General features: G+C 40.7%; 1 protein-coding gene across 1 annotated transcript; it reads right to left on the reverse strand.

The window, feature by feature from the left end:
• Positions 1-2306: 2306 nt before the first annotated feature.
• On the reverse strand, positions 2307-13416 carry LOC110369285. Its single transcript, XM_021322604.2, has 12 exons — positions 13214-13416; positions 12845-12971; positions 10735-10829; positions 10463-10653; positions 10295-10391; positions 10031-10207; positions 9804-9904; positions 8596-8709; positions 8417-8479; positions 8024-8120; positions 3867-4026; positions 2307-3767 (listed from the first exon to the last, which is right to left on the reverse strand). The coding sequence occupies exons 5-12, from the start codon at positions 10342-10344 to the stop codon at positions 3597-3599; spliced, it is 933 nt and encodes a 310-aa protein (XP_021178279.2). The 5' UTR covers positions 10345-10391; positions 10463-10653; positions 10735-10829; positions 12845-12971; positions 13214-13416; the 3' UTR covers positions 2307-3596.
• Positions 13417-14754: the final 1338 nt, after the last annotated feature.

A 14754-nucleotide genomic window follows, 5' to 3' on the forward strand; every position in this document is an offset into this window, starting at 1 on the left:
TTTCCCTCCCAGATGAGACGACAGGTGCTTTATTGTTTCAGCAAATACCAAAAAGCCCAAAGGCTGTAACTCCACCCCTTGGGGGGGGGGTGTTAAAGTGGCCTATCAGAGCGGGTGATGTAGGCTGACTTTTGTCAGATTGAGATGTTGATAAAGATGCTCATATTTCAAACCATTCATGATCACTTTTGCACCCGTTTTGTTTGAAAAACACGTCTGACAATGAGATCCTGCGTGCTGGTGGAGAGTTTTTTGTTTCCCCCAAACAAACATGGATATCGTAAAAAAACACAGAGACTAGCTGAGACAATGGATGACCCATAAGTGCTGCAGGTGTGCCTGGAAGGAATGGAAAGTTATCTTCTTAGCAATATGTTGAGATCTCCGGTTCTCTGAATTGGCTCCTGATTCTGAGCAATTAAATGTTGTTTTTTTCTTTAACTTGTTGGTCTGGTTAACAGTCTTACTTACACTTTATCAACAAATGTGAACATTTTACTGTAAAAGCAGATGGACATTTGAACACATTGACCTTACCTACAGGGTATCTCCTTCATAATAAGACAGATTAATAACCGCATACAAGGTGAAAACATCAAGTTACTTTACAGCAATGTTAACCTTCTGGGCTTTTGTCCAGAAATACTTGCTGGGACTGATATCTGGTCAGAATGAAAAGCTTTCCCGTCAGAGGAAGAGGATCTGTGACTAGTGTGGATTCAGTGAACTGGGTGGGCGGGAAAGCTCTGGAAAAAAAAAGAAAAAAGAAAAAACACTGATTTTATTTATTAGCCAGTTTGTTTTGACAAAAAAAATCTACAATCTCGTGAAAAAGTATTTGCCCTTTTAGATTTCTAATGTTTAGCATTTTTATTATACTAGATGCAATGACACACACACACACACACACACACACACCCTTGTATGATGTACTAACCCTCCATCTGAGCTATAACATTTTATTGTATCTATAATGACAAATAAGGCACCTTAATCCTAACCCTAATTGCCACTTTACTCTTAAATTTAGCCCAGAATAAATAAAAGGTCCTCACTTTATTAGTAATTCAAGCAAAATGTTCTCACTCCGCTGCAAGTGCAAGAATACACACAGCCACACATCCTAACCTCGCTATTTCTAGTGAGGACAATGCGTTGACTTCCACTGATTTTCAGTCATTTTTAACCCTTTCTATGCTCTAATCCTGACAATAACCCTAAACCTAACCTTTACCAGTGCATACCTAACCCTAACCTTAGTATAAACTTAATTCACACCTCAGTCCTAAACCTTAACTTTAGCAAAAAAAAACAAATTGAGGACAAGCAAAATGTCCTCACTTTGGTACAAATGATCCTCACCCTGATGCCTAAACAGGAGCACACACACACACATGCACACTCACATGAAAAAGTTCCACTTTTGTCTCGTCAATCCAAAAGAAAAAAAAAAATACAGATGTAAAATATATTTCCCCAAAGGTCTGAGGGACCATTAAGATGTTTTTGTTGAATTTTGGGGAAAAGTGAGACTCCTGTGTTTAGTGTTTGTCTTGGAAGTTTTGCGGGGATGCTCTTTTTTTCCTGGGTCTCCTAATTGCTGAATCTAGGCTAAATGCTTAAAAAGTTGTGGGTTCTTTTGTGACCTCCTGGATGAGTCTTTAATGTGCTCTCGGTGCATTTTGTATATGTGTATTTTCTCTCTTTGTGGTAAATGACTCTCATGGTATTTCCCTGGAGTCCCCAACCCTTAGAAATGGCTTTGTAACCATTTTCATGAACATATGTCCATCCACAGTCACTTGCCTAATGTTGCTGTAGTTGCCCATCTAAGTTGCCAAGTTCACAACACAAGTCATCTCAAGTCACTTTACAAAGTCGATGCCATCAAATCGTACGGACAGACTAGTTAAAAAGTTTTCTATGTAATGAAAACCCAGCAGGTTGCATCGAGTCATTGACTCGCTGCTTCACTCCTCCTGGATGAACGCGTAGCCACCGTGGACAGGATGCTTCTTGCCTGTGATATTTTTCTTTGGATTGTTTAATAATTGTTTTATTTTATTAGTTCTGCACAGTTTACACAAATATGCAGCAAAAGCTCCACCCAAAGAGCAGTCTGGATTTGGTCTTTTATGCTGAAGGGCTGTGTTGTCCAATCAGACCCCTGTAACGTAGATGGCAAACAAACATCTAAAGTAATAGCCTTTGCAACAAAGTATATATATATATATTGTCATACACAATAACACCATATGAGTGATATAACAAGGTACATTTTAATTTTTTTTAATACTTGAGTCAGCTTCATACCAATTCTAACAAATGAACAGCCCTGTTTCTCTGCTGATCGCCTGCAGGTTAATGAACATGGACACGAACCTGCTCCTGGAACAATTTGAACAGATAGTTTAGGAATGCTGTTGTTGTTTCTTTTCTTTGCCGATGCCTTTTTGTAGAACAGCAGAGAAACTGAACACCGTGCTGTAGATGACGACCAGCAGGCTTTGGCAGTGACAAAAACAGGGTCACTCAATTGAAACTTGGAAAGAAGACACTGAGCCGGTAGCACCCAGAGGCCGGCAGCGATGGGCATTAGCGACTTTTAATGCACACATTTGCTAAAAGAGCAGCAGCTGATATGCACTCATGGTAAAGGCAGATTTTTTTTTTACTCCTGAAACACAATATTAGCAATATGACCCAGATTTAATTAGATTGAACTATATCTTCTGCCCACGGCTGCTTGTGTGTCTCCAGTAACTGATGTTATGCAAGCAGGAGAAATATAACCCTTTTAAAGTTTTAGGTAACTCAACACAACTGATAATGGACCAATGTCACAATATAAAGTTTAGATTTATTGGTTGCCATTGTAACAAAATCCTTTAGTTGCTGTAAACTGCAATATGCCTCCATGTGGACAAATTTTACACACTGCATAGCATATAGATCAATAAATAAATATTTTGAGCAATCAACACTGCATAAAAAGGATTTCCAAATAAAGAAACTTCCATACAAAAAAATCAGTTTCCCTCAGAAATGTGTAAATTGAAAGATTTCCGCCTTTTCTGACATTTATGAACATAAGCTGTGAAAATGTATTTTTTTGCAAAACATATCAAGGCAGTTTTTTAAATGCATGTTAGAGGACTCTTATGCATCAAGTATCACAATCTATAACATATGTTACATCAATGTTTATACATGTGACTGACAGTAAAGCTGTGATAAATATATTTAATACATAAATAGTCTTAAAATCTGTATTAAATCTTGTAATTGAAATAAATAAATAATAGAATGCATTTTTTTTTCAGAAATTAACCATTGACCATGGCTCATTAGATGCACAATAACATTTGATTGGTTAACCTGTAGTTTAACTTAAGGCCAATCACCTTGTTTACAATGTTAGCTCTGCACACTGACTTTGATGGATAAGGCTGACAAATGACAATATAGTTACAGTTGTTATCAGTTAAATTAATAGTATCCTACACATACATATTTATTTAATGTCTTAACTATTTACTGAATTGTGGCGCTTATGGGTTTCCATACTTGTATTTCAGACAAAATGATGATGATGTTTAGAAAGTGTGGTGCTTTCTGCCCCCTAGTGGTTGTGTATTGTAAGGTTTCTTGTTCAGCTGTGCTTTGGCTAAATCAACAGAAAGTCTCCAGGCCATTCGATCCGTAGTCCTTTTCATGATGCGGGCAACCTCAATGGCCTGGTCCAGAGTCCTGTTCATGTCTTCCTCCTAATAAACACACAGAACCTCTTAGATAAGGTTAAACAAAAACTTTGTAAGATATCAAACTGCTATGCTGGCACTGGCTTTAAAGTGTGAGCTTCTGACCTTTTTGCCTCTGCGTCTCCTGGTCCCTCTGAGAGGGACAGGAACTGGAGGGACTGGCTGCTGAAAATACATGTTGCTGGGCAGGAGTGTGGTGTCGGACTGAGTGGAGCGTTTTCTGTGACTGAATGTGGACTGCAGCTCAGGCTCTCTCACTTTATAGCTGCATTATGGGGCAGAGATAATAGAAATTATTATGGTTATTCAAGGTTTATACAAATCTTATTTGAAAACTCTCCAGACTGAAATTTCTAGATTTTTACCAGAAGCTTTTCGGGTAACATGGATATATCCTGGGCCAGACTTTAGGAAGGGCAGGGGCTGTAGCCCATGGCCCATTGACCACAGTCAAGGTCAGTTTTATCTATATAGCACATTTCCAAACACCTGTGCTGCACAAAGTGCTTTCCACACAAACCCAATGTAATTTAGAGGAGCAATAATCATGTAGGTAGAGCACCAACACTGATTCTGGCCAAGGGACCAACATCCATCAACATCCAGCCCAGGAAAGCACCACTGGAAAAGAAAAGCTATGAAGCTGCAGCAACCGGACATCCAGCAACTGGTCCTCCACACTGAAAGGTGTCCAATGACAGAAGTTTCTAAGGCATCCTTTCAGGTAGGCCCCTCTGGGAGGCAACAGGCCAGAGCAGACCCAGGAGTTTACTGCAGGGCCAAACATTACAACGCCGTTCAACAGGATCCATCAAAATGATTGGGTATAATTGGGTATAGTCAATAGAGACAGGAGTGTCTGGGTTTCCCTCATAGACCTTTGAACCTGTCAAAACAACCTTGGGCAGGCCGAAATGAAAGGATGGAGTAGCGTGTTGGTTTGGTGGATGAATGGACAAAAAGATGGATGGATTGATGTTTTTTTTTTTTTTACTTTAATTTACTTTTATTGTGATGTCACGTTAAACTAAATGGTCTTTAACTAGTAACAAGGGGTCACAATCACAAGATAAGTCAAGGAATTAGTGCATTTATCTAATGTATCATAAATCCTCCTGTTGTCTGAGTTACAAAATCTCCAATCTACATGGCTGTTTATGCAAAATCAGGTTCACAAGAGGAAATCTTAGAATCATCATTTTTTTATTATTATTTTTGTCATTTTGTAGCGCTAGTGGCCTTTAATGAAAGTAGGCAGACAAGAAATTGAGGTGGTGGTGGTGGTGGTGGTGGTGGGGGGGGGGGGTGCAGCAAAAGATCAGGGTGTCATCATTTTTTGGTGGTTGTTGTAGAACCCAAATGCAGAGAGGCAGAGGCAGCGATGAATTTAATGAAAATCAAAGCTCACAAAAACAATGGAGGATGCAGGAGCCAGAGGAAAAACAAAACCTAGATCTGGGACGCAAACGAGGAAGAGATCGGGTAAAATGAAGCAAACAGCAGAAACAAGGGGCGAGTGGAAAATGAGCTTAAATACTGGGAGGATGAGAGCTGGAATGAAGGCAGGGGTTGATTGACTCATTGATGGTAGATGTGGAGAAGAAGCTGGAGGAAAAACTGAGGAGAGAGAGCGAGTGGCAACAGGGGGCGAGAGAGAGCAAGAGAATAAATGTAAGTGAGGATGACTGGACACAGGGAATAAACAAAAGGCTGTACAGAAGGAAACATAAACAAGGCTGATCTAATAAATATAAGAAACACAGGAACGACCAGGGGAAAACCTTGAGGTAAGGAAAATAACGAGGATAACTAAGAAAAGACTGAGATATCAGTCAAGGAATAAAACATGATCTAAAGATACTGAAATGCTGGGACCAAAAACCAAAAACCATGCAGACCGTGACAATGGGCCAGAGCTGAACCTCTGCATCGGCCGCTGTTTCTGGTTTGCATGTGCTATCACTGCGCCATCAGTGTCCCCCATCCTTTTTCAGAGAAAACTTTAATATTATGAGACTAGCATTTACAGAAATAATGAACAAAATCCCTGGTGGTAAATAGATCCATTGATCTCTCCACTTTCAGCCAAACTATTTGGCTGAGAGAAGAGAAAAATTTTTATTGGTCAATTAGGACATTTTTAACTTTCAATATCCGCTTCTTTCTGTTGTTACTTGAAGCTTCACGTTGAGAATTGTTTGTAAAGCTATCATGCTCTTTAATCAGGAAAAAATGTCAAGGCAAACATAAATCATGTAGGATTTAATTCAGGCAAAAATGGCCTGGAGCGGAGAGTAATTGTGGTTCTTTGAGGGGAGAACCCACAACCTGCAGCTAGCTCTATTAAAGCCTCGGCTGGTGGTTACAGGACAGGAACCATGGGAGGTGTTAGGATTCTGATCTTATGCACAGAGGCTTCTTCACTTTTGAAGTGTGTTCTAAAGCATTTCATTTGTGACTTACAAATATGTTGAGCTAGTTTAAGATGGTGTTTTAGCAGTCTGATGCTACACTTGAGCTGTTACTATAGTCTACAGAGATTAAAGTCATTCTGTCCCCAGGCTCTTACTTGCCAGTTGATGAAATTGCAGTACACACGAAGGAGCAGAAGACTGGAAACTTTTATTTCATAAAAAGTAGGGGGGGGGGGGGGGGTGCTTGCTTCCAGGTTCATACAAACTTCTAAAGAGGGTAATAGTTACATTAACTCTGAGGAGCTTTAACTCGATTGTCCCATGTGACGACGTCTCCATGGGTAAGTGGAGAGCTAACATCGGCTCATGTTCTTTCCTATTGAGTCCAGCTAGATGGGTGACGCTGCAGACCTGAAAGTATTGCCATTAAAGCACCTGGTCGCTCCCTGTCGGTAAATCCAGAGACGAATTTCCCCTCTGTGGGACCAATTAAAGGAAATATTTAAGATATTTTTTTGGGATGCAAAATAAACTGACAATAATGTTAAAAAATGAAGTCGGGCGTGTTTTGAGAACAGCTGTAATTTTGAATTCTTGATTTTAGGTTTACTGCCTACACATTTACTTTTATGGGTGCAGCCCCTTGCGTGCCACCACTGGTGGTCAACAGCTCTTTCATAGATCATTCTTTAGGCAAGGCAAAGGCAAGGCAAATTTATTTGCAAATTGCTTTGCATTGTCTTTAAACGCAAGCTTGCAAATGAGGAGTACATCCCAAGACTTAAGGCAGCTTTACTCCACATCTACCAGAGCTGTGTTTATCTTTCCGTCACGCTTTAAAACTGGAAGAGCCCCCACAGAATGCATGGAGCACAAACGCAGTGAACGCCTTTTCTACTCTAGAAACTGTAGTGTCGCCTGGTCCCTTTTCTAGCAACAGCATCTTCTGTCTGATTAGCAGACAAATAATACTACATTAGAGATTTGAGAACTTTATTTCCACTTGCCAATGCATTTGGTTATTTTGTGTGTATGTTATACAAAGCCACGTTCATATCGCTTTGTATAAGTATATAGTTGCATTTTCTTGTGCTGAAATGGTTTTATACTTGGGGTGCATGCAACAGCCATTCAGGGATTCACATTTTTTGATGCAAACTATTTTTTGGAGTTTAATTTTTTCCACCTTCTATAAACTGCTAAACAATTCAGGGTCATTTCTAGTTTGACATTTGGTTTATTACAAATCTAGGTTGTGAAATCTGGTTTTCAATTATTTTTGGTTTGTACTCCTTAAGTGTGTGTGTGTATAATACACACAACTACATAACAGTATATAACCAGGGTTGCGATTAGGGACCACTGACCCGATTAAAGCCCATGGGCCCATATCCTCCTAAATTCGGCTCTGGATATATGATTAAATATATCTGTTTGAAGATCAGTAACGTTGTCTGCATTATCCTCCATTAAATACAAGTTACACATCTGTCCTCCATGGTGGTCAATGCATTAATGCCACCTGTACGAGGCTCTCTACTATCAAGGGTTAAGGGGGCAAAACTAAATAAACATATCCTACATTAACTTCTGTGTTTTGTTAATAAATAAAAGCTTCCAAATAACTGAGTTGAAAAAAATTGTCCAAAAAGATCCCTACATTTCTGTGTAGAATAACAAAGCCTGAACATTTGAACATTTACCCTCATTTTTCCCCCCCATACATATCCAGGCTTGGAAAATAGTTAAAATCAGATTTCATACGTCTCCACTGAGCTGAATTGTGTAAAGCTGATGACTGTTTTCTGGCTGATTATTGTTTGAAAGCTTTTGCTTAGACACATTTACCTGGCTGGCAGGCTGCAGGAGGAGCCATAGCTGACCTGAAGGAGGGGCTTCTGGAGAGAAGGAGACCACCTCTCCTTGAAATTAAAGCTCCTGAGGGCTGTGGCCCACCACAGAAACAGAAGAAGTATCACAAGGTGCTGATAAATGTCAGAAGTGTACAGGGTACAACATACAATGCTACATTTCAGATTGTCAGTCACAATGTTAGAATTCAGATTAAGTTTAATATGATTCAATCCACTCCTTAAACTTTTTGGTATAGTTTGTAGTTATAAAAGTTTTTAGGTTATTGTTTCTTCCTGATTCTGAATAGATATATTTTATATCTTATAAAGATAAAACTGAAATGCTGATATAATCTAAACATGGTCATCCTGTGATAAGCCTGCTCACCTTGGGGCCTTTGTTTCACACGGTGCTCATTCTGTCCTTTCAAACTGGAGGCTCCCTGCATTCCTACATTAGGAGAGAGAACTGTTAAGTTTAATCTCTATAGACATAACTCAGCAAAATGTAGAAAAAAAAACAAAAACAAATAGCGAAATGCATACTGCTGTGGATTTGGTTCCAACCTTTGTTTGATGGAGTGTTGTGCTGAAGTTTATCTTGAGGCTCAGAACGTACACTGCCCACGGGTGAATCGGGGATCTGCGACATGATCTCAGAGCAGCTTCCACCACCGCTGTCTGTGCTCATAAAACAAACGCCAACGCTTCTTGACATATTTTACGATCAATTAGTCACTCAGTTCATAAAAAAAGGGGAGCAATTTTCATGCACAAGAAGGATTTTATATAAAATAACAAAGAGGGGAAAAAACAAGGAGAAATGGGCTAAACATGAGAAGAGTACAGAGAACAGAGGCGGTTCTAGACAGGGGCCAACAGGGGCCCATGCCCCTGTAGAAATGGCCCTGGCCCCTGTTATGGCCCCTGTACTAAAAGCATGATGTTAAATAAACTTCTCATAATTATTTGCAATGGCAAAGAAACCATAACTGATTGGTCACTTTGACCAATATTATTTTTTACCTATACAGCTTTACTCTAAAAAGAATATTAAAACTTAAGATGTTTTAATTTAGCTTTAGCCGTATTGAGCAGGGGGCAAAGTTTTCAACTGCTAGATCAGGGGTCTGAAACCTGCAGTTCCAGAGCCACAAGTGGCTCACTTAATATTATTACATAGTTAAATATTGCCATTTTATTGTTTTTAAATTGTTTTGTTCTGTGCCCCTGTGAATAAACACTGGCCCCATCTTGGGCCCCCTGGTAAATTTAGTCTAGAACCGCCCCTGACAGAGAATGTAATCAACTTAGAGAAAAAACAAAATCATTCATGAGGATGATCAGTGGGAGGAAACAGCAGACGCTGACATAATATCTAAAATTTAGAAGTAAAAACCAGAATAAAAAGATGCATCAAATGTATTAATTACATAAGATACAATAAAGAAACCCGGCTTAATATTAATGGTAAAATATGTGGTAGTTAAATTATATTACTAACATTAATTTTAATTCGACCTGATGTCAAACTAGGAGGGAAATAGAACTATGTATGCAATGAACTTAGATAAGACACCAATTTATTTACATAGTTAGCTTCAGCTGTCCTCATTGTCTTCACCGAGGGTTGTAGTAATAATAGGATGCCTCATCAAGGGTTTTCATTGTTACTTTGGGCATTACTATTATTAGTAGTAGTATTCAAATCCTTATTCAAAAGTCATTAAAAGCATCTTAGAGAATGAAAGAAACATAAAACGCTGGCAGACTACCTCGTGTCTTGCTTGGTTCCATGTCAGAGGAAATCCAGTCCTCTATCCTCAATAGACCGGGTGTGAGGTTGATCCTGCCTCTGCTGCTTGACTTCTCTACACTGGAGGCAACAAAGATCCAATCAGAGGAACACGACAGGATGTTTTAATCCTGTAGAGCCACAGAGGTTCATCCTAACAACCCCCGTTCTTCTATTTATTTACTGAAAGGAAGATTTAGGACTCACCGCTTTGAAGCTGGTGTTTGGGAAGTTCGGTTTCTAGACCCATGATCTGAATCTTCTTGTCTGTAAATGGAAGTGAGGAAGTCCATCCTCTGTGCTAAATGGGGCAGCTGGACTAAGCCCTGCTCCAGCTCCTTCTTTAACTTTGATACCTCGGTCTGCAAGGCCAGGATGGCCTCGCTGGACCACGCAGGACCAGAATGAAAAAAAATACAGATTAGATTTTTATTCGTGTTTTCTGCCGCGGTTAGCTCCATGCAAACTGACCTGTTACAAGAACAGGAGTTCAGAGGACCGCCGCTGTCTACGGCGTCCATGGTGGCGCTGAGGGTGAGGAGCTGGGCAGGAGGTATTCGGTCAGTTCCTGTGTGGGGAGCGGTGGAGACATAAATGTTGCAGTACTCATGGGAGAGAAGTTAGGAGGGCTTTACTCACGCTGCGGCCTGACTGACGGCTCCTTGGCGGTGCTCTCCACCCACAGGTCCAATGCGGCTGGCGCTGCTTCACGGTGGAGCGTTCGGTTAGATGAGCGGGTGGGCTCAGCGACCGCATGGATAGCCGTCTCCAGGTTGGAGCAGGAAGCTTCGCTGTCTGAGTTGCTTAGATCGTCAGACTTGGAGTGAACACTGGAGAAGGAAAGTTTCCCATGTGATACGCGGATAGAAGCTGCAGAACAGTCATAAACGTGCTGAGACGGTTTTCCTGACCTTCCTGTGAGGACATTTGGGTGAAATGTTTCAGAGGCTGACTGGTTCAGGTAGGAGCTTCCAAATCCACTGTCTGTCTCTGAACTCAGTATCCTCTGCAGCTCAAACGACAGCACAATTAATAAAGAATGCCTTGGTGTGGTTTATGCAGCGTCGTCCAGAAGAGGATCCTCATCACAAAGCATGACTGTCTCATTAAATTGGGGTTCGAATCATGGATCTGAACAGTTTTCTTCCAGAGTGAGATCATCAGATAACAACACCCCTCCTACCCATCCGTAGTGGTAATATTTGGTTTTATGTCAACTCAATCAATTTCAGTAATTTCCCTCTGGGATTATTAAAGTATATCTGATTCTGAACAGCGTTGAGAGAAACCACATTATTTTCAAGCCGTGCAAAAATGAACCATCAATAAGTCTTGTTGGATATTTGAGGCATTTTCTTATCAGGATAGGCAGAGTTAATTTGAATAAGACCAAAGTGTCTAGCCTCGTGAGACCATCCTGATCTCGCGAGCTTTCAAGGTTTCACTCGCAGATCAGTCTGGCTACTTTCCTTTAAAGAAAATTTGGAGCCGTTCACCAAACGAACGTCCAATCAGCGTTGGCTTTGAGGCGAGTTGAGGTGTGACGCAACCAGAAGCGCGACAGTTCAGTCTAAAGAACATGGCGGCTTCAGCCGATGAAACTAGCGTTAGCGTGGCTATCGTGCAAGTTTTATCGGAACTACAGAGTATTTCTTTGCTGAGCTAACGAGCCTTTACCTGCAGCAGCAAGAGTAGCTTGGCTTGTGGTTGTGTTTTCGTCGTCGCTCGTAACAGAGCGACGACGAAGCATGTTGACGAGTACGTCATATGCTTCGTTGATCTGATTGGTTTATTTGGCCCGTCTATCACCAACATATGCCAATCAGCTAACCAGTATTTTTGCCCCTTCCCAAAATTACTTCAACGGAAGGTTTCCAGATGGATATGAGGAGCAAATCCATCTGGCGGAGTCAGGTTACAAAGTGTCACCTTCAGAAGAAAGGACATTGTTAGGTTCAAGATGCTGAAACACCAGTGTCTCTGTCCACAGTGAAGTGAGTTTAACATCAACACAAACTGAGAAGGAGCCAGCCAAGGACAACCCCCCCCCCCCCCGCTCAAAAGGCAACACCTACGAATTAGCATGTACCCACATGTACAAGCAAAACGCCTTCTGGAGTAAAGCTGTATAATCAGAGGGAACAAACAAGGAGACATTTGGGAGAAATTACAAGACGTATGTCTGAAAGAGTCAAGGTTAGGTTAAGTTTTCCAGCCAAAGAATATTATAACAACTAAAAAGCATTTGGTGGTGTTATTACTGTTTCCCTGCCAGTAGGACTGATGCGTCATGTAAAGTCAGTGAAGCAAATAATATAGAAGCCCACCTCCAAATGCTTAAACTTGACCTCAATTCAACAGCTAGACCAGGTATGACCGGATCCAGCCTTTAAGATCCGGTGTCCCTCATGTTATTGATGTCCCTCTGGTTCAACATAATTAAATCCTAAAAAGAGTTCATCCTGGAGCCACACAGTGGAAATCTGGATACAACTGGATGTTCAAACAAGACAAAGAACGCAAGCCCACATCAAAGCTGTTTCAGGATTGATGAAGCCGACTAATGTAATTTCTGGAATGACCTCGACCTCCACCCTGTTGATAATATATGGATTGTGCCTGAAAGCTGAGCTTGTGGCAGGAAGCCAAATCATTTAAAATAACTTAGCCAAAAGACGCTTGTTGATGGTTGCAAACCTTATTCTGTTTCTCTGCGATTTGTTTAGGAACTGTTATCCAAATATTACAGAGGGTGTGTGCATACATTTAAATTTGTGTGTGTAATTGTGACCTTTGGAGAGAATCCCCAATGCATCTAAAGTTATGCAGACAATTCTTGATATGACTTATGCCTGCTGCACCATCATTCCACCCTGAACGAAGAACAGTTCATTCTATCTCTAAAAGCTCAAAATCAATAAGACATGCCGATGATGAGTGTATGTAAACTTCTGACCAGCACTGCACGCAGCTGTGCCTGAAACGACCGCAGATCGGAAACGAATCGTGATTTGGACCGACCTGGGACACACAAGACGTGTTGACTGCCGGCTCTGAGGCGCTGGGGAGGTGAGAAGGACAGGAGACCTCCTCGGCCAGACTCGCACAATCAGCCAGATCGCATTCACTGCTTGTATTCAGGACAACGCTGCAGCAACAAGTCCAGAAACAAAAACCAGTAAAGGGTTGAGCTTTGGACTTAATAAAGAGGAAGAGATTTTTTTTTGCAGATATCATAGGGATCTAAAAAAACATCACGTATTTGAAATGACTGACTCTCTCATCTACACATTTGGATTACAGCAGACTGGATGCAGAAAAAAAACAACTAACTCGCACTCACTTCTATGAGAATCCACTTTCTCATTGGCCACGTTTAGCAGTATATACCTGTCAGGCCTCTGTTTTGATGGCGGTCTGGTTCCACGTAGGTAAGCTAAAGCGTCCGTCTGGTATATCCCTGCTGACGAACCCGAGGTTGTCTCCTGCTCCTCTTCTGCTGTCTGGCAGCGACCCTGTAGGTCGCTGAAGCAGGACGGAGAAGACAACCTGCACACACACACACACAGAGATGAAAACAGTGTGTTCCCTCCGCACACAGAGGAACCTGAAACCAGCACTGCACCCGAAACACTATCTGCCTGAAGGAAGGCAGAGAACGTGCCTTTTATATGAGCACAACACACACTAAAGCAGCACTTAGAGCATCAATAGATGGAAACAAAAGGCTTTCATAACACATGCTGTATCAAACAACCGTATTCTCCTTCTTCTGTACAAAGTTTACAGAATTCTAAAGTTTATTTTAAAAGAAGAGCTGGGGAAATCAAATATGAATCTAAAATATACATTACAATAATAATAGAAATAGATCAATTGTTCATACTGTGAAGTTGTCGACAGTTTCCTTTAAAGGGTCCACAGTTCTGAGCTCCCAGCTTTGGCTTAATCCACCGTTTATATGGACTTCACTGGTGTCCTCAGCCTGTCTGTCTTTGTCTTCCTCTTTCTGTACAACTTCTGAGCAACTCTCAGTGAAAAATGCTGCATATTTCCCCTGAAACACAAAACACGGTTATATACTTTATTTCCATGCTTGATTGAAATAATATTCCCATCTTCTTAAAATAAGTAAGTCAGGATATGGAAATATTTCTGGTCCTGGTTTACTTTAGATGGAGGAATTTTAACTTGTTTAAATCATCTCATTCCCTCTGGAGCGTTCAAAAATGACTGTGATGTCTGCTAGTTTAGCAATCAGCATGAAAGAAAATATTTTATAATTTAAAAAAATCTGATGGAATTGCATAAAATTCACCTCTCAACACTCTTACTGTTTAAAATGATTTTTTCTTGTATGCTGTAAAAGTCAGACAAATTCAGTTCATTGTTCAATTAGTGGCGACTTTCATTCGCCTGTAATTTCCCTCTGGGATTAATAAAGTATTTCTCATTTTAACAACAAATCATTAGATTATAACTAAAGCCATAATGAAAAGCTATCCAGCATCTGGCCTTTTAAATTGTCAGGTTAAAAAAAAAAAAGTTTTTAGCTATAGGTATTAAGGTGCTTTAATCCAATCAAAAAATAGGGATTGCACCTGGGTCCAAATCCAAGCTGTTTTAAACGATTGGTGTCAGGGTCCATGACCAACTAATGTTAACGCAGTTGGTGTATTGTCTGTTAGCCATAGGCATTGTTAGTTAGCTGTGCACATTATTCAGGCATTCTAACGCATCTGTGTCTTTCCTTATCCCTACCATGTTCACAGTGAAAGAGAGACTGTATTGGCTGCTGCGGTGTCCTGTCTGCAGTGTGTGACCTGCTCTGTGTGCTGTGGTTGGATAACCCCAGATAGCTATCGATCGGGGTGAGGGTAGAACTACGTCTACGTCGATCGATCTCAGCTGAGACACAACTCATTACAAGG

Source organism: Fundulus heteroclitus, chromosome 6 (assembly GCF_011125445.2).
Source record: "Fundulus heteroclitus isolate FHET01 chromosome 6, MU-UCD_Fhet_4.1, whole genome shotgun sequence".
Lineage (NCBI taxonomy): Eukaryota > Metazoa > Chordata > Actinopteri > Cyprinodontiformes > Fundulidae > Fundulus > Fundulus heteroclitus.

Coding starts and splice junctions, on each gene's coding strand:
- LOC110369285 (XM_021322604.2), bottom strand. CDS start 10,344: ATGGACGCCGTAGACAGCGGCGGTCCTCTGAACTCCTGTTCTTGTAAC. Junction 8,710..9,803: donor GGAACCAAGCAAGACACGAG/GTAGTCTGCCAG, acceptor TTATGAGCACAG/ACAGCGGTGGTGGAAGCTGC. Junction 4,027..8,023: donor TCCTGCAGCCTGCCAGCCAG/GTAAATGTGTCT, acceptor CCCATAATGCAG/CTATAAAGTGAGAGAGCCTG.